At 45.2% G+C, this 18,838-nt stretch overlaps 1 protein-coding gene across 2 annotated transcripts in view; it reads right to left on the bottom strand.

The window, feature by feature from the left end:
• Positions 1–18,838, bottom strand: part of LOC147461443 (cytochrome P450 709B1-like) — a 57,703-nt gene that overhangs the window by 22,241 nt on the left and 16,624 nt on the right. For both annotated transcript variants that reach the window (XM_086509001.1, XM_086509002.1), the window contains exons 2-3: positions 788–1,008; positions 426–670 (exon numbers count right to left, since the gene is read on the bottom strand). In XM_086509001.1, the coding sequence (XP_086365127.1) occupies positions 426–670; positions 788–1,008 (466 nt within the window). The remainder of the gene's footprint in view (positions 1–425; positions 671–787; positions 1,009–18,838) is intronic.

Below are 18,838 nucleotides of genomic sequence, written 5' to 3'. Positions count from 1 at the left end.
TCTACTTGCCAGGGGAGGATGGGTTTACTAGAGGCTGCTTCTTGACGCACTCGGAAGTATTGGGTGCTTGTTGAGAGGTTGTCAGGATATCATCATATCTGGGCATATGCATTAGTCTACTGGATCTTATACATGGCTCACAGACAGGTTTTGCCCTCGAGTTTTATCCGCATTCTCTACATATACCTAAGCAGAGAAGAAGATAAATCAGACATGCTTCAAAGGTACCAGGTGTCTGCATCTGCGACACATTGACTTTTACCAATAAGACTATTGCCCCTTCCACAATTGTTGAATCAAAGCTGCAGTATCTATCAACCTGTTTACAATTCAAAGATGCATACACCACATGTCCTACGTACAAGAATGCCTCAAGATATGTAAGTTGAACTTGGAAGGAGCAGCTGATGATGACAAAAGAGTACCTTATTCCTGGAATCATAGTTGAAATTCCAAGCTTAAAAAACAGACACTGTTGCTCATGTTGTAGCAGAAATACTTGTTTCCCTTCAGCATAACTACTACCAAACGCAGTATGAGCAATGACATCTGCTGTCAAAGCACGGAACTCATCCCAAGCGTCGATTTCCTTGCACATAGAATTTTCGGACTCTGATCTCCATTTCTCCAACATCGTACTTGCCAAGTTTGCAATTGTAGGAACCATTGCCTGTCACAAGTACTTGCTATCAACCCCCATGCAGCTCAACAATTTACCAACTGTTTTTAGCGAAAACTATCAACAGGTGCTTAATTTAGCCAGAAAAACTACGGAATCGCTCTGCACCTTCAATTTATCCAAAAAAAATGCAGGGTTCACTATCCTCCTGTGCCGTGCCCACTTCTCTCCTTCTATAGACACAAGCCCCTTTGCAAATAGGTCCTCCAGTTGAATTGGAAGACTCGACCTTCGACAGTTGTCAATGTTAGACAAGACTTCTTTGCAAAACTCAGGATCGACAACAATCAATCTAGGACTCCAACCCAGCCAAAAAAAGAATGGTTTGCCTGCCAAAAAAACCTTGGCTTTGATTCAAGGACATGAAGCTGGATGCAACAAGGTCAAATAGGAAGTGAATCAAAAAGAAGCTGAAAATGTGGCCAAAATGTTTGATATCAATGTGCACAATGTCAACACTTGTAAATGTAGAGAATGTGTCATTATAATTTATAAAAGTGTTGCTACTACAGCTAAATGAAGATTACACATTGTCAGCACTTGTCAAGGTAATGATAAGAATGCTTCATTAAGACGTCGCTCACACATTGCCCTTCTGACCCAGACAAGAATAAACACTACTACTTTGGTCCACCACATGTATAGCCTAACTCTGTGTGTAGTTGGGGCGGACATGGGTTGTCTTTGGTTTTTTCTTTATTTTGGGTCCCCCCTGGCAGGGCCGCCGGGGGGGGGGGCATTCTCTTGGATTCCGGTCTCTCCTGGTGATTCAATCCAGCGGCATACGAACCATTCCTCTATACATTTTTCTCTCCGCATGGGTGGGCAGGCGTATGGAGCTGCACGCATGTGTGTGTGTGTGTGTGTGTGTGTGTGTGTGTGTGTCTGTGTGTGTGTGTGTACGCGCGCATACGCTCAAACAAATAACTCCTTGAGGCTTGAAAGTATACATTTGAGCACCTTTTGCCTCAAGCCCTGGCTGAAAAAGAACCCCGTAGAGAATACTTCATTTCCCAAAAGAATGCAAGGATGATTGAGGACATGGCCAATGATCAAGGCCAGGTTCTTTGCTTTCCGAACGCTGTGAGTAGATACGGTCTTGGAGTGCATTATAGGCCCTTATGGCACATAATCCAGGAAACCTTGTCTCCTTTTCCACTAGTTCCCCCTCTTGCAAGTGTGGATAGACATAAGGATTGGCATATTATGGGGGTTTCACTCATGCAAATTTCAGCAAAACATCGCTATCAAAAGATGCAACCTAATCCTGGAATTGCTGACCATACGCATTATGGAACATAAATAAACCGATATGTTGGTGGCCAAAAAGGCTACATGATGCTTCGAAAAGTAGTCTTCCCCTAAAAGAGAGGTTATTCTTGTGAAGATGCATTATAGGGGTACTGCCTCTTGGATGTTACATCGAATCTCGCCACAATAATTCACGCGATGTGTGAGGTGTTCTCTTCATGCTGAGACTCTTGCACACTTGCTTTGGAGTTGTCAACATATTAGAAATTGCTCGATCCGTAAGGTTACACTTTCCCTCGCAGTATTTTGGAAACACTTTTGGTTGTTTGGGGTGTCACATGCACATGGCTCTGTGTGCTACGTGGACATGACTCATCGACTTCCACAACCAATTTTTGTAACAGACTTGGACACTCCAAGTCAAGAATCAATCGCGACAGCACCACATAACCACTTCAAAACAATTCACAGATCACAATAGATTTGCACTGGCCCGCGGAGTTCCGTGCCTAGAGATATTGGCCCCAAAGACAGGCGTCCCTTTCGGTATTTCTTTATGTATTAAGTCAAAGTCAAAGTACAAAGAGCGGCTAGGGTTTCACTCTCAGACTCTGCGTCCAGATGCTCTGAGAAGTGAGCTCTAATCCGCATATTTAAATGTTACAAGGGATGCCCAAAAGCAGAGCCCCAAAAGCTTGAAAACAAAACCAGTTTCTCTCTCTCTCTCTCTCTCTCTCTCTCTCTCTCTCTCTCTCTCTCTCTCTCTCTCTCTCTCTCTCTCTCTCTCTCTCTCTCTCTCTCTCTCAATGAGAGCAAGTAAAATAAAGCATGTTCTCTCTTTCTCTATAAAGCGTAGCAAAAAAACAGCCCAAATTGCGTTGCTAGCTGAGAAAAAGCAAGCCCTTGATTTTCGGAAATCCGTACACTGCTACCACGTGGCACTGGCGCCAGCTTTTAGGGTTTTTCAGCCACCTAGGGTTTCAGCCAGCAGTTAGGGTTAGGGTTTCCAGAAAATTAGGGTTTTTGGCAAAAATTAAGGTTTGCAGGATTTTTAGGGTTTCTGGCAGAAATTAGGGTTTCTACTGCCGGTAGCCGCGTCATCACTTTGTGACATACACCCCTCTTGAAAGCATTGTAATCGACCGCGATTACGCCTGCAAAACCGACAGAAGCCATAAACCGTCTTAGCAAACACTGACTGTTGGTACCTACGTACTAGGGACACACATCTAGCACATGTTCCAAATCGACAGTCACATCATACGACATCACAGGACATCACTAGACATCACAGACTACCTTGCTACCAGGTCGGCAACATTGTGGAGTGCATCACCGAGAAAGGTATGTCTACCTAAGATACGACACAGCCACAAAACAATCCTCACTCCCTAATCTGCTTCTGAGAGATACTGGAGCCATCGCAAGACAAGAATCTGACCTCTAACAGAGGCCTATACAACACGAGAGAGTATTTAATTTCAAGCGACAACTCACAAAATATGCACGAGAACTCGCGAGAGATTCGCGAGGACGAGCAAGAGAAGGGATGAAAATATAGACAAGCTCGTGAAGAGTACCTATGAGAAGGTCCAACGCGCCACGTATTGCCTCTCTGCTAAACCTCTATAGCACTTTTCTCTCTGCACCAGAGAGCTCTCTATTTTCTCTGGTTCTTTGTAACTTACAGAGCGTAACAAAGCACTTGGCGCCTCAAATATCCCCTTGCTATGTTGGCCCAACCACATGCACGACTAAGAGGCCCCAAAAAAAAGCTTGGCTTTAAGGGTACCGCAATTTACTAAAGGGGATACTTAAGGGTCCCCCAAGCTAGTATAGAAGCACCACCTTGCCCCCCATTTGAATACTCACCAATTCATTGCCTAATTGGTTGGTTCAACTTTCTCTCGTGTATTCTCTCCGTTGCTCTATACTTCCGCATCGTTGACTTTGACACGTATGGCCAATTGGTTGTTTTGTGTGAGGAATTCCAACGCCCAGCTTTTGGGGGCAAAGTGTTTTTAAAACTGATGCTTTTGGGGGCTCTGCTTTTAGGCATCCCATGTAAGATTATAAGAGCCCTTGTTCCACTCTCTGATGAAGAATCTGGGAGCAGAGTTGGCAAGCAGTTGGACCCTCGGGTGTTGTGCCGCAATATAAAAAGAAATATCGAGAGGGGCACCACTCTTTGGAGCTAGTGCATCTAGAGGCGGAACTCCGCCACTTCGTGTCAATTCTCTCTCTCTCTCTCTCTCTCTCTCTCTCTCTCTCTCTCTCTCTCTCTCTCTCTCTCTCTCTCTCTCTCTCTCTCTCTCTCTATATATATATATATATATATATATATATATATATATATAGTTCGGCTGGTACAGTTTCTGTTAGTGTGTTGATATCGACTTCTCGCTTGGGTGTTCAAGCTTGTAACACGTGGAGTTTACTTATAATAACAACCTTCACACTGAACAAAGAAGACAACATTTGAGATTGTCGAGGGTGGCAAAAAGGTTGTGCATATTTTGTGTATCCAAGGACAAGATATTCTAGGTACGTCACTTCTTGCAAGGTCTAGAGAGTCCATGTGCCAATGTTAAGAAGGCTTTGTGAAAGTCTCAAGAACGGCATTTAGAACACAGTAACAAGGAATGGCCATTTTCAGGTCCTCGTTCCCCGTTCCCATCCCAATTTCCCGTTCCGGATCCCCGTTCCGTGTTTCAAACGTGAGTATCCGAAACAAGGAATGGCATTTCATGCATGCTGCCGTTCCCCGTTCCGATTTCTCATTCCGGGTAACTATGATTTAGAAAGCAACAAACAAGTATCTACACGGCTTGCAATTGAAGGAAGATGATTGGGTGCTTTTTACCTTTGAAAAGGAACGCCTTTGTAAGAAGAATTAAGGGTAAAGAGAGGCTATGTTGAAAGCTAAGTATGTGATTGTAAGGTGCAACGGAAGTGAATGTTGAACTTTGCTCAAGATGAGTGCTCCAAACTGTGCTCAAGGGTTCCTTTTACTTACGGAAGGGAGAGCCTTCCGTTCCTTTAATGAGAGAGTGCAAATGATCACAAAACAAAGTGAATGACACTGTGAATGAAGGTGTTGAGACTGAGAGAAAGAGAGAAGAATACGACACCAAAAAATGTCAAACCCACCTCCAAGGGCCCCACTCTCTATAGCGAGAGCGGTCTACTATTGATTGCACAAATCTTTACAATGCTATGGACTTGCCGACGATGTCAACGACGATGATAACGACGACGAGACGGGTTGAAAACTGAAATCACTAGGGGCTGAAATCTGCAATGCTTCTATCTCCTGAATTCTGACTCTATGTCGGTGACGACGGCGATGACGACGAGGCGCTGAAAATGCAGATGCCGAAATCTGCAGATAGCAGGCTGAATTTGCAAACACTGGCTGATCTGACCGTGCGGCGAGGATTTGCTACGGGAAGGTAAGATCTGCGAGGTTTGGGGGCTATTTTGTGGTGTCTATATGCTGAAAACTGAAAACGCTGAAGCTAATGGTACTTCTGTCGCAGAGAATCTGCAAAACGCTGGTGTAGGTCTGCAAATGCAAAAACGCTAGGCTAAGTCTGTTGGTGCAAAAATGCTAGGCATGTTCTGCTTATGCAAAAACGCTAGGGAGTTTGCAAAAATCTAATGTCGCCAGGCTTCATCTGCAACTGCAAAACGCTGGGCTGATCTACAAATGCTGAAAACACTGGCTTCTTTGGTGGCTGAAAACGCTAAGTTGCCTGCCGGGGGAGTCTTGCTGAGAAGGTGCACCGTCGGACGCCTGGTCCCTGCTGCCTCTTTTGCCAGAAAGTGCTAGCGCTAGGTTTCTTATATAGTTGCTTGTCAAAATTGCCCTGCCAGTTTTCCAACAAAGTCACTTATTAATAATAAGTGAAAAATGGCTAAAATAGGGAATATAGGTCTGTGCACTGTAAAAATGCTCCTGATGGGTTCTGCTGGTAATCTGATGATCATGTTGTGTGCAACCAGAGGATATGCATCTACTCTAAGTACCTGGACATGCACGGTCGACTCACAAAAGTGCAAGAACGCTTCCTAAGCTAGGCTAATTGAACCCCTGTCATGAAGTAGCTTGTCCACGTACACATAGGGTTAGATGTGCACGTGACATCATCTCCTCCTTTTTTGAGTGAGGTACTGGTACCGAACTGTATGGCGTCGAGAGAGATCGCCAACAGCGTCTGGAATCCTGGAAAGGACTCTTCGCCGGCCCACTCTGATGCATGGGTTATGCAATACTTGAACTTCATAAAGGTCTGCAACGCTTGCTTCTTTGGGCCGTGCCGAAAGCAACACAAAGTCATATGTGGCTCCTTCAATGCTTCAACTTTGTCTATAGTCATGCGTCTACCTTCTTCAAGAATCTTTGAGGATGAAAATTCCTGAAACCACTTCCAATACAAAAACATGAACATACCCATTCCATGTAAAGTGACTGGAAAAATTCTAGTCTTCTTTAAAGACTGTGCATGCAATGTAGATGACATATAGACGGAGTGCCAAATTGTTTATCAAACACACGCAAACAATGGAATCGAAACTTGTCTTCTTGATCTAAATTAATCAATTGTGGCAAATCACAATGAAAATGTCAATGCTTGATGCTCAATCCTTCTTGTGCTCTGTCGCATACTGTGTCATGCCAAGGAAGAGACATGGAGTGTGAATTCCTTACATGCAAACATATCATCATTTCATGAGTAATCCGCATACATCCGTGCTCATTCATGAGTGAATCGTGTTCATCGTACAATATGGCTTGCTTATGAAAAGGAAACACATAAAGACGGTGACTAAAATACAGAAAACCGTCACGAATGAAACACTCGAACAATGTGTACTAACTAATCATGCGCATACACAATACTTCCTGTGGGGGTTCTTTTGGACCTCGACTCAAGAGCCAAGATCCGTTCTTCGTAATTGATCAAATTTGCAATAAGGTTAGCTTTACTAGAAAACGCATCAACTAAACTATCATCCTTGTGAACAATCACATCTTTATCCGGTAATTCATCATGCTTGTGAGTAATCAAATCTTGATCATGCAAACAATCATGCTCGTGAAAAATCACATCATTATCATGCAAATCATGTGTGTCGGACTTTGGAGAAGAAAAGACTGAGAGAGTCTCCTTCTCATGATTCTTTTCAATCTGCGCCTGCACATTAGAAAATAGTAGGACCAACTGCTGCATGCGTTGGTCTCTCTGCGCTTCACACTCTTCGCGCTCGTGATGCAATTCAGCTTTTCTTTCTTTGTGCTCGCGATCCAATTCTGCTTTTCTTTCTTTCTGCTCACGCTCTATGGCTGCCATTTTTTCTTTGTGTTCACGATCTAATTCTACCTTTCTTTATGCTTTTCTTTCTGCGTGTTCACGATCAAATTCTGCCATTCGTTCTTCGCGCTCGCACTCCAAGGCAACACGTTGCGCTTCTTGTCGTAGCTTCATATCCATCATCGTCTTGACCAAAGACTCCATAGGATTTGGTGCAATCCTTGGCGTAGATGGGGAGGGGGGAGGGTCAGAAAAACCTCCTGGTGGGGAAAATTCTTCTTCGCCACTTCCATGCTCACCACCTCCATGCGAAGTACCCATTCCGCTTTGGGTGATGACCATACACTGAAGTCTTGGGTTCTTGTGGTTCTTGGGTTCTTGTGGTTCTTGGGTTCTTGTGATTCTTGAATTCTTGAGTTCTTGAGGTTCTTCTTTCGCTTGCAATCTGTGTTAGAGAAGGATCTTCTCTTGCCCGAGCTCTTCACTTTCCCGTGGGCGCACCCCTTGGCGGCCTTGCGCTCACACCAAGGTTGCTTTTTTTGACCTCACGTCGATTGGCCGGCTGCTAAGTGCACGGTCCGCTCTCAATGAGTGAAAAGAGAAACAAGGGGAGGCTGGACAAGCCCTTCTTTCTTGGGTTACCTGTCCGCTCTCAATGAGTGAAAAGAGAAACAAGGGGAGGCTGGACAAGCCCTTCTTTCTTGGGTTACCTGTCACGCTTCAAAAACACGATTAGGAATCGACACGCCCAAGAGGACTTGAGTTACATGCGACCGCAACAAGCAAAAAAAAAAATCTTGTGGTTCTTTCCTTGAGTGATACAGATTACTGCCAAAGCTCTGATACCAATGTAAGGTGCAGCGGAAGTGAATGTTGAACTTTGCTCAAGATGAGTGCTCCGAACTGTGCTCAAAGGTTCCTTTTACTTACGGAAGGGAGAGCCTTCCGTTCCTTTAATGAGAGAGTGCAAATGATCACAAAACAAAGTGAATGACACTGTGAATGAAGGTGTTGAGACTAAGAGAGAGAGAGAAGAATACGACACCAAAGAGTTGTCAAACCCTCCTCCAAGGGCTCCACTCTCTATGACAAGAGCGATCTACTATTGATTGCACAAATCTCTACAATGCTATGGACTTGCCGACGATGTCGATGACGATGATGATGTCGACGAGACGGGTTGAAAACTGAAATCGCTCGGGGCTAAAATCTGCAATGCTTCTATCTGCTGAATTTTGACTCTATGTCGGTGACGACGGCGATGACAACAATGCGCTGAAAACGCAGATGCTGAAATCTGCGAATAGCAGGCTGAATCTACAAACGCAGGCTGATCTGACCATGCGGCGGGGATCTGCTGCTGCAAGAAGGTGAGATCTGCGAGGTTTGGGGGCTATCCTGCGGTGTCTATATGCTGAAAACTGAAAACACTGAAGCTAATGGTACTTTTCTCGCGAAGAATCTGCAAAACGCTAGTGTAGGTCTGCAAATGCAAAATGTTAGGCTAGGTCTGCTGGTGCAAAAATGCTAGGCCTGTTCTGCCTCTTGATGCAAAAATGCTAGGGAGTCTGCAAAGATCTATTGTCGCCAGGCTTCATTTGCAACTGCAAAACACTGGGCTGATCTGCAAATGCTGAAAACGCTGAAAATGCTGGCTTCTTTAGTGGCTTAAAACGCTAGGTTGCTTGCCGGGGAGTCTTGCTGAGAAGGTGCACTGTCGGACGCCTGGTCCTTGCTGCCTCTTCTGCCAGAAAGTGCTAGCACTATGTTTCTTATATAGTTGCTTGTCAAAATGTTCTGATGGTAATCTGATGATCATGTTGTGTGCAACCAGAGGATATGCATCTCCTCTAAGTGCCTGGAAATGCACGGTCTGCGAATACTCACAAAAGTGCCAGAACACTTCCTAAGCTAGGCTGACTGAACCCACTGTCATGAAGTAGCTTGTCCACGTACACATAAGGTTAGATGTGCACGTGACAGTGATACTCTGAACCTTTCTCGATTTCGGTAAAGATGAATGATGTATCCTTCTGTCTGAAGTTGCCAAATACTTTGAGGATTCACAATGCATTTCATGTGTCGGTTGAGACCTTTCAAAGGTGAAGTGGCAAAGGACAAGGAGACAGAGGAGCAACCAGAGGAAGAAGACACCGAGGAGATTCGACATTTGAACAAGTCCTAACACACAAGGAAAGTGCACAAACAACCCTATGTGTCCATGGACAAGCTACAGCATGATCAAGGTTCAGTTCAGTCAAGTTAGTCTAGAATAGGAAGTGATCTGACACTTTTGTGAGTCTGTTCGCAGACCGTGCATGTCCAGACACTTAGATTAGATGCATATCCTCTGGTTCCACACAGCATGACCATCAGATTCCAGTCAGATCCCATCAGTAGCATTTTTACAGCACACAGACCTATTTTCCCTATTTTTGACATTTTTCACTTATTTATTAAGTGACTTTTGTTGGAAAGTAGGTAGGGCAAGTAAAAGGAACCCTTGAGCATAGTTCGGAGCACTCATCTTGAGCAAAGTTTAACATTCACTTCCGTTGCACCTTACATTGGTATCAGAGCTTTGACAGTGTCCTGTATCACTCAAGGAAAGAACCACAGGAAGCACATAATTTTTTTTGAATGTTCCGGTCGCACGAACCCAAGTTCACTTGGGCGTGTCGATCCCTAATCATGTTTTTGAAGAGTGACAGGAAACCCAAGAAAGAAGGGCTTGTCCAGCCTCCCCTTGTGCCTCTTTTCACTCATTGAGAGCGGACCGTGCACTTAGCGGCCGGCCAATCGACGTGAGGTGGGAAAAAGCAACCTTGGTGTGAGCGCAAGGCCGCCAAGGGGTGCACCCGCAGAAAAGAGCAGAACTCGGGTGAAGAGAAGATCCTTCTCTAACACAGATTGCAAGCGAAAGAAGAACCTCAAGAACCTCAAGACCCCCAAGAACTCAAGAACCCAAGACCCACAAGAACCCAAGTTCCTCGTGAACTTAAGAACCCAAGACCACAAGAACTCACAAGAACCCAAGACTTTAGTGGATGGTCATCACTCGAAGCAAAATGGATACTTCCATTGGAAATGATGAGCATGAGAGAGGCGAAGAAGAATTTTCCCCACCAAGAGGTTTTCCGACCCTCTCCCTTCCCCATCTACGCAAAGGATTGCACTAACTCCTATGGAGGCTTTCAACATGATGATGATGGATAGGAAGTTAGAACGCGAAGCAAGAAGATCCTTAAGAATGGCAGAATTTGATCGTGAATGCGCAGAAAGAAAAGCAGAAATGGATCGCGAGAACAAAGCAAGAAAAGCCATGAACGACCGACACATGAAAGAGATGTTGCGACTCTTTTCTCAAGTGCAGGCACAGATGCAAGAGATTCGGGAAAAGGAGACTCTCTCAGTCTCTTCTCCTCCAAAGCATGACACACATGATTTGCATGATGATTTGAATGATAATGATAAGCATGATGAATTGCCTGATAATGATAAGCATGATGATTTGAATGACAATGACAAGCATGATGATTTGCATGATGATCAAGATGTGATTTCTCACAAGCATGATGATTTGGAGGATAATGATGTGATTATTCACAAGGATGATGGTTTAGTTGATACTTTTTCTAGTGACGCTAACCTCATTGCAGATTCGATCAATCACGAAGAACCGATCTTGGCTCACGAGTCAAGGTCCACAGAACCCCCATAGGAAGATTAGATCAAACAGGAAGAACTGATCTTGGCTCTCGAGCCTAGGTCCAAAGAACCCTCATAGGAAGTACTATGTGTTCAAATAATTAGTTAGCACGCATTGTTTGAGTGTTTCATTCGTGATCGTTTCCTGTATTTTAGTCAGCGTCTTTATGTGATCCCTTTTCCTAGGCATGACATCTTGTACATTGAGCACGTCTCACTCATGAATGAGCACGGATGTATGCGGATTATTCATGAAAAGCTGAAAAGTATGCATTCAAGGAAGTCACATTCCCTATCTCTTCCTTGGCACGACACAGTTGTAGAAAGAGCACATGCAAGTATGAGCACTAAGCATGGGCATTTCCATTGTGAATTGCCACAGTTGATTGATTTAGATCAGAAACCCAAGAGTCGATCTCATTGTTTGCGTGTGTGTGGTGAACGGTTTGGCACTCCGTCTATTTGTTCATCTACATTGCATGCACAGTCTTTGAGGAAGACGAGATTTTTTCCAGTCACTTTACATGGAACAGGTATGTTCATGTTTTTGTGTTGGAAGTGGTTTCACAAATTTTCAGCCTCGGAGATTCTTGAAAAAGGTAGACGCATGACTCTAGACAAAGATGAAGCATCGAAGGAGCCACAGAAGACTTTGTGTCGCTTTCGGCGCGGCCCAAAGAAGCAAGCATTGCAGACCTTTATGAAGTTCAAGTATCGTACGACCCTCGCATCAGAGTGGGCCGGCGAAGAGTCCTTTCCAGGATTCCAGACCCTATTGGCGATCTCCCTCGACGCCATACAGTTCGGTACCAATACCTCACTTTGAAAAGGAGGGGGTGTCACGTGACACATCCAACCCTATGTGTCTGTGGACAAGCTACAGCATGATCAGGGTTCAGTTCAATCAAGTCACTCTAGAATAGGAAGTGATCTGGCACTTTCGTGAGTCTTGTTCGCAGACCGTGCATGTCCAGACACTTAGATTAGATGCATATCCTCTGGTTGCACACAGCATGACCATCATATTCAAGTCAAATCCCATCAGTAGCATTTTTACAACGCATAGACCTATTTTCCCTATTTTTGATATTTTTCACTTATTTATTAAGTGACTTTTGTTGGAAAGTAGGTAGGGCAATTTTGCTAAGTTTGTATATAAGCAAACCTAGCGTTAGCACTTTCTAACAGAAGAGGTAGTAGGAACACCTTGCTCAACAGGCAACTTCTCGGCAAGACACGCCACTCAACAAGGCTAGCGTTTTTGCATCTGCAGGACCTAGCGTTTTCATCCACAGGCAGCCTGGCGGTTGTGCACAACAGATCAACCCCGGCAACAGCAAGACCAATCACGAAGCCTAGCGTTTTGCACTTGCAGGACAACCGGCAGTAGCAGGACCATTTTTTTGCATCAGCATAGCGTTTTGCAGTTTCACCGCGACGGAACACCAAGAAGCATCAGCGTTTTCAGTTTTCAGCCCTTAGACATTGCAGAACAAGTCCCGAACCTCGCAGATCTCACCTTCCCGCAACAGATCCTCGCCGCACGGTCAGATACAGGGCAGTTTGCAGATTCAGCCTGGAAAACGCAGATTCCAGCATCTGCGTTTTCAGCGCGTTGTCGTTGCATCGTCGTCATCGCCGTCGTCATCGGCATAGAGTCAGAATTCAGCAGATACACGATTTGCAGATTTCAGCCTTTAGCGTTTTCAGATTTCAGCCCGTCTCGTCGTCGTCGACATCGTTGGCAACTCCAAGCATTGTAGAGATTTGTGCAATCATAAGTAGACCGCTCTCGCCATAGAGAGTGTGGCCTTCGGAGGAGGGTTTTACAACGTCTCTGGTGTCGTATTCTCTTCTATCTATCTCTCACTCTCAGCACCTTCATTCACAGTGTTCATCCACTTTGTTTGTGTCCATTACACTCTCTCACTAAAGGAACGGGGAAGGCTCTCCCTTCCGTAAGTAAAAGGAACCCTTGAGCATAGTTCGGAGCACTCATCTTGAGCAAAGTTTAACATTCACTTCCGCTGCACCTTACAAGGGTAAGCTGCTCCACAGATATTTGGTCAAAACTTTCAAGAATTATCCATCTCTATATGCTAGGTGGATGGAGGAGGAGACCTTGGCAGATACTCCTCAAATATTAGAGCTATACCTTGGGGCTTTTGATTTTGATGCGACTTCCAAAAGTGCACGTCAATCAACAGTTTGAATGTGGTGTGGTGTGTGTTGCACAAGAGTGTTAAAGTTCAGGCATCTCAAGTGAACTGCCCAATGTGATCCCATTATTTAGTTTGGCTTTTAGGTATTTATTTTACTTATTTGTCAAAGTCTTGGGTAGGGCAATTTATTGGGATTGCTATATAAGCAACCCCTTGCCTCCATTGTATACACATTCAGTTATTCATTGCCAAGGTTGATTGGTTCAGGAGACTCTCTCTCTCTCTCTCGTGCTCACTCCCCTTGGTCTCTACGCTTCTGCATCGTCGGCTTTCACATGGTATCAGAGCGTGCGGCTTGAAGCCCTTGGCATGGAGGAGCAGTTCGAAGAGAAGAGAAGAAACCCTCCCCTCTGCTGGCGGCATCCAATGACCCTTTGTACAGTGGCGTTCTAAAACGCTAGCTAGTTGGAGCCCATCCCTTTTTTGCAACCTGCGTCTCAAAGCGCTGTGGCGTTTTGTAGATTGAACACCCCAGTTGACTCCTCACCGTCCGCTGCAACCTGCGTCTCAAAGCGTTGGCTTGCGTGCCTCCTTGTGCCCTGCCCCCTGTGCTCCTGATGGCGGTTCTCTATCTCCCATGCGTTTTGAAAGCTATGCAGCAGGCGCCCTTCCCCCTCTCCTGTCGGCGGTGTCGTCTCTCTATGCCCGCTGCGTTTTGAGACGCTTCCCGGCAGTGCAGCCTCTTGGACCCGACGGTAATGTCACATGACACATCCAACCTTGTGTGTCTGTGGACAAGCTACAGCATGATCAGGGTTCAGTCAGTCCAGTCAGTCTAGATTAGAAGTGATCTGGCACTTTTGTGAGACTATTCGTAGACCGTGCATGCCCAATCACTTAGTGTAGATGCATATCCTCTGGTTGCACACAGCATGATCATCAGAAATCCCATCAGAATCCATTAAAATCAGTTAGGGGATTTTTCCAGTGCATTTAGCCTATTTTCCCTATTTTTGACATTTTTCACTTATTATTTTTAAGTGACTTCGCCACACCATTAGGTAGGGCAATTTTGCTAAGTTTGTATATAAGCAAACCCAAGTTAGCACTCAATGGCAAAAGAGGCAGCAGGAGCACATGCTCAACAGGCACCTTCTCAGCAGAACCCCAACAGTACCCTTGGCGTTTTTGGTTCCCCCACCTTCGCCACACATCAGCCCAGCATTTCTAGTTTGCATCATCGCCGACAATCCTCCAAGCAGTGGCGTTTGCACATCGCTAGCAGTAGCTCATCAGATCCCTGGCGTTTTTCACTAACGCTACCTGCAGTTCCAGATATAGGCCAACGTTTTTGTAAACGCTACAGTGCAGCCTCAACGATTTGGTTTTCAGCCATTCCGAAGCGGTTGCAGAAGCGTTTTTCAGCAGTTTCCATAGTAGCAGATTCAACCCTAGTTGGATGCAGAAGAACCCCCATTTTCAGCCATAAAAGCGCAGCCAAAACAGTCATTTTCAGCCACCCAAAACAGCCCAAAGATTTGCAGATTTTCAGCAGTTAGAAGACCACAGATTTCAGCCCTAAAGACGTCGTCGTCATCGGCATAGTCCCAAGTTGCATCAGTCCATGCATACGCATTGTACCACTTTGTGCAATCATAAGTAGACCACTCGCCGACGAGAGTGGGGCCTTCGGAGGAGGGTTGTACAACGTCTCTGGTGTCGTATCTCTCTTCCCTCTCTATCTCTCAGTCTCATACACTTGCACGCACAATATCCACTCACTTTGTTCGTGATCATAGCACTTTCCATTAAGAACGGAAGGCTCTCCCTTCCATAAGAACTAAAAGGAACCTTGAGCACAGTTCGCAGCACTCATCTTGAGCAAAGAGCAGACAATCATTCCGCTGCACCTAACATTGGTATCAAAGCTTTTGCAGTGTTCTCTATCACTCAAGGAAAGAACCACAAGAATTTTTTTTGCTTGTTGAGGTCGCACGAACCCAAGTTCACTTGGGCGTGTCAATTCCTAATCGTGTTTTGTTGAAGAGTGACAGGAATCCCAAGAAAGAAGGGCTTGTCCAGCCTCCCCTTGTGTCTCTTTTCACTCATTGAGAGCGGACCGTGCACTTAGCGGCAGGCCAATCAAAGTGAGGTGGGAAAAAGAAACCTTAGTGTGAGCGCAAGGCCGCCAAGGGGTGCGCCCGCGGAAAAGAGTAGAACTCGGGTGAAGAGAAGATCCTTCTCCAACGCGATTTGCAAGCGAAAGAACACCTCAAGATCCTCAAGAACCCAAGAACCAAGACCCTCAAGAACCAAAGTTCCTCGTGAACTTAAGAACCAAAGATCATAGTGCATGGTCGTCACCCGAAGCGGAATGGATACTTCGCATACAGGTGATGAGCATGAGAGAGGCGGCGAAGATTTTTCCCCACCAGGAGACTTTTTCGACCCTCCCCCTTCGCCATCTACGCCATGAGTTCTACTCACTCCTATGGAGATGATGGTCAAGTCGATGTTGGACATGATGGCACAACAACAAGAAACGAATCGAGTTGCATTGGCACAACTCGCAAGCAAAGCAGAACAACAAGAAGCTAGGGACCATGAGCGCGACGACAGAATTGCAAGAATTGCCGCAGAACAAGCAACAAAGGACCATGAACAAGAAGCAAAGGACCGCGAGCGCGACGAAAGAAACGCAAGATTTGCCGCACAACAAGAAGAAAATCGCATTGCTTTAGAACACAAATGCAACGCAAGAAAAGAAAGAAAAGAACTACGAAAGGAGGAAGCGGCAGCACGAAGCGCGGCCTTGGAGGCCGAGCGTGAAGCTCAAAGGGAGCTACGCACTCAAGAATTTATTTCCCGAGTGCTAGCCTCGAAGACCGAACCAGCCAAAGATCGTGGGAGTTCATCAAGTGGTGCAAGCCCAGATGCGGATTCCAACCATTCAGTCACAGAGAAGTTGACTTTCAGTAAGTATGACGGTAAGATGGATGCTACGGTTATTCATTCTTGGTTGCATTAATTTAATGCTTATTTTGCGACAACTAAGAAGACAGGAAATAGCAAAGTTTTCACGGTAGCTATGTACCTTGCCGGTGATGCCATCAATTGGTACCACGCATGGCAAGAGGCACAGCTAGCCGCGCATCTAGAGAAAGCCGACGAATTCACGCCCCTTTCCTTCAATTGGGTTGATTTCCAAGACAAGCTCAAGGCGCGGTTTATGCCACCTCAGTACCTCGCACGATTGAAGGACGATTGGCGCGCTCTCAAGCAAAATGGTATGCCGGTCATGTCTTTTTCTAATCGTATTTTGCAGCTAGGCACTCAATTACAAAAATCGGATGATGAGCGCAAAGAGGCTTTTCTCTTTGGATTGGACGAGTATACCAAGTACGATGTCGAGGTACTCGATCCAATCGATCTCAACAAGGCGGTAGCGATTGCTCTCGCACAGGAGATGAAGCACAACAAGGGAAAGCCTAAGGAGAACAAGACTTCCACAAGTACCTCGTAGACTTCTCAGAACCCTCAGAACGATAAGAATGGTAAGATTGATAACTCTTCTAACCAATTTTCCAACAGTCTCTCATCAAAGAATTCTTGCAATGAATCTAAGGGTAAGGCTAACACTATTGCTAAACCTAAGCTTACTCCATATGAAAAGGTAGCACAAGGAATTGTAGGAGAATACATCACGTCGGAAGAGCAAAGCATTTATTCTAAGGAAGGTTGTTGTTTTCATTGTCACATTAAGGGTCACAGAAAAAGAACATGTCCTAAGCTTGAATCGAATGAATCTAAGGAACCCACAGCACCCACTTCCTCTATCAATGCAATGAATAATAACACGAGTGTGCCCCAAGTTTCTCAAGACCCTCCCATTGATGATTCTCTCATTAAATGTTATGGTCGTACGTCGGGGCACAGTTTTGTCATATTGTTTGACCCAGGTAGTATGCATGATGTGATCAGTTCCTCTCTTTTTGAGAGAGCCCGCCTCAAAGTTAGTCCGAGGTCTCTTATCAAGGTCTCTGGCTTTCGTCCCGGTATGAACGCTCTCATCACGGAGGAGTGCCTTGATGTGTTGTTTGCAATTCAACAAACTGCCTTCACTAGAAGATTTGTTGTTTCTCCTCTCTCAGGATGTGATATGATTTTGGGCATTCGAGGGTTTCGTGATACTAACGCTCTCATTGATTTTGAAGCTAACACTTTAACTCTCAATGCCAAAAGTGATTCTCCTATTGTCATTCATGGAGAGGACATTGCTCATGTGATATGATTTTGGGCATTCGAGGGTTTCGTGATACTAACGCTCTCATTGATTTTGAGGCTAACACTTTAACTCTCAATGCCAAAAGTGATTCTCCTATTGTCATTCATGGAGAGGACATTGCTCATTCTCCATCTCTCATTGCTAATATGCAGGACAAGAGTGAAAGGATTCAGGAGAAGGAGACTCTCTCAGTCTCTTTTTCTCCACAGCATGACACACAGAATTTGCATGATTATGAGAAGCATGATGATTTGAATGATAATGATTTACATGATGATAAGATTCGAGCTCATTGTTTGCATATGTTTCATGAATGGTTTGTCACTCCGTCTCTATGTTCATCTACATTGCATACACAGTCTTTAGGGAAGACACGATTTTTTCCAGTCACTTTACAAGGAATAGGTATAGTCATGGTTTTGTGTTGGAAATGGGTTCAAGAATTTTCAGCCATGGAGATTCTTGAAGATGGAAGAAGCATGACTCTAGACGAAGTTGAAGCAAGGAAGGAGCCACAAAAGACTGTCGCTCTCGGCGCGGCCCAAAGAAGCAAGCGTTGCAAACCTTTATGAAGTTCAAGTACCGCACGACCCACACATCAGAGTGGGCCGGCGAAGAGTCCCTTCCAGGATTCCAGATGCTATCGACGATCTCCCTAGACGCCATAGAGTTCGGTACCAGTACCTCACTTTGAAAAGGAGGGGATGTCACGTGACACATCCAACCCTGTGTGTCCGTGGACAAGCTACAGCATGATCAGGGTTCAATCAGTCTAGATTAGAAGTGATCTGGCACTTTTGTGAGTCTATTCGTAGACCGTGCATGCCCAATCACTTAGTGTAGATGCATATCCTCTGGTTGCACACAGCATGATCATCAGAAATCCCATCAAAATCCATTAGAATCAGTTAGGGGATTTTTCCAGTGCATTTAGCCTATCTTCCCTATTTTTGACATTTTTCACTTATTATTTTTAAGTGACTTCCCAACAAAAGTAGGTAGGGCAATTTTGCTAAGTTTGTATATAAGCAAACCCAAGTTAGCACTCAATGGCAAAAGAGGCAGCAGGAGCACATGCTCAACAGGCACCTTCTCAGCAGAACCCCAGCAGTAGCCTTGGCGTTTTTGGTTCCCCCACCTTTGCCACACATCAGCCCAGCATTTTCAGTTTGCATCATCGCCGACAATCCTCCAAGCAGTGGCGTTTGCAGACCGCTAGCAATAGCACATCAGATCCCTAGCGTTTTTCACTAACGCTACCTGCAGTTCCAGATCTAGGCCAGCGTTTTTGTAAACGCTACAGAGCAGCCTCAGCGTTTTGGTTTTCAGCCATTCCGAAGCGGTTGCAGCAGCGTTTTTCAGCAGTCTCCATAGTAGCAGATTCAACCCTAGTTGGATGCAGAAGAACCCCCATTTTCAGCCATAAAAATGCAGCCAA

The sequence above is a fragment of the Adiantum capillus-veneris genome, chromosome 3 (genome assembly GCF_014529385.1).
Source record: "Adiantum capillus-veneris isolate H3 chromosome 3, ASM1452938v2, whole genome shotgun sequence".
NCBI classification, from domain to species: Eukaryota; Viridiplantae; Streptophyta; class Polypodiopsida; order Polypodiales; family Pteridaceae; genus Adiantum; species Adiantum capillus-veneris.
This window is presented reverse-complemented; position numbering and strand designations above follow the sequence as displayed.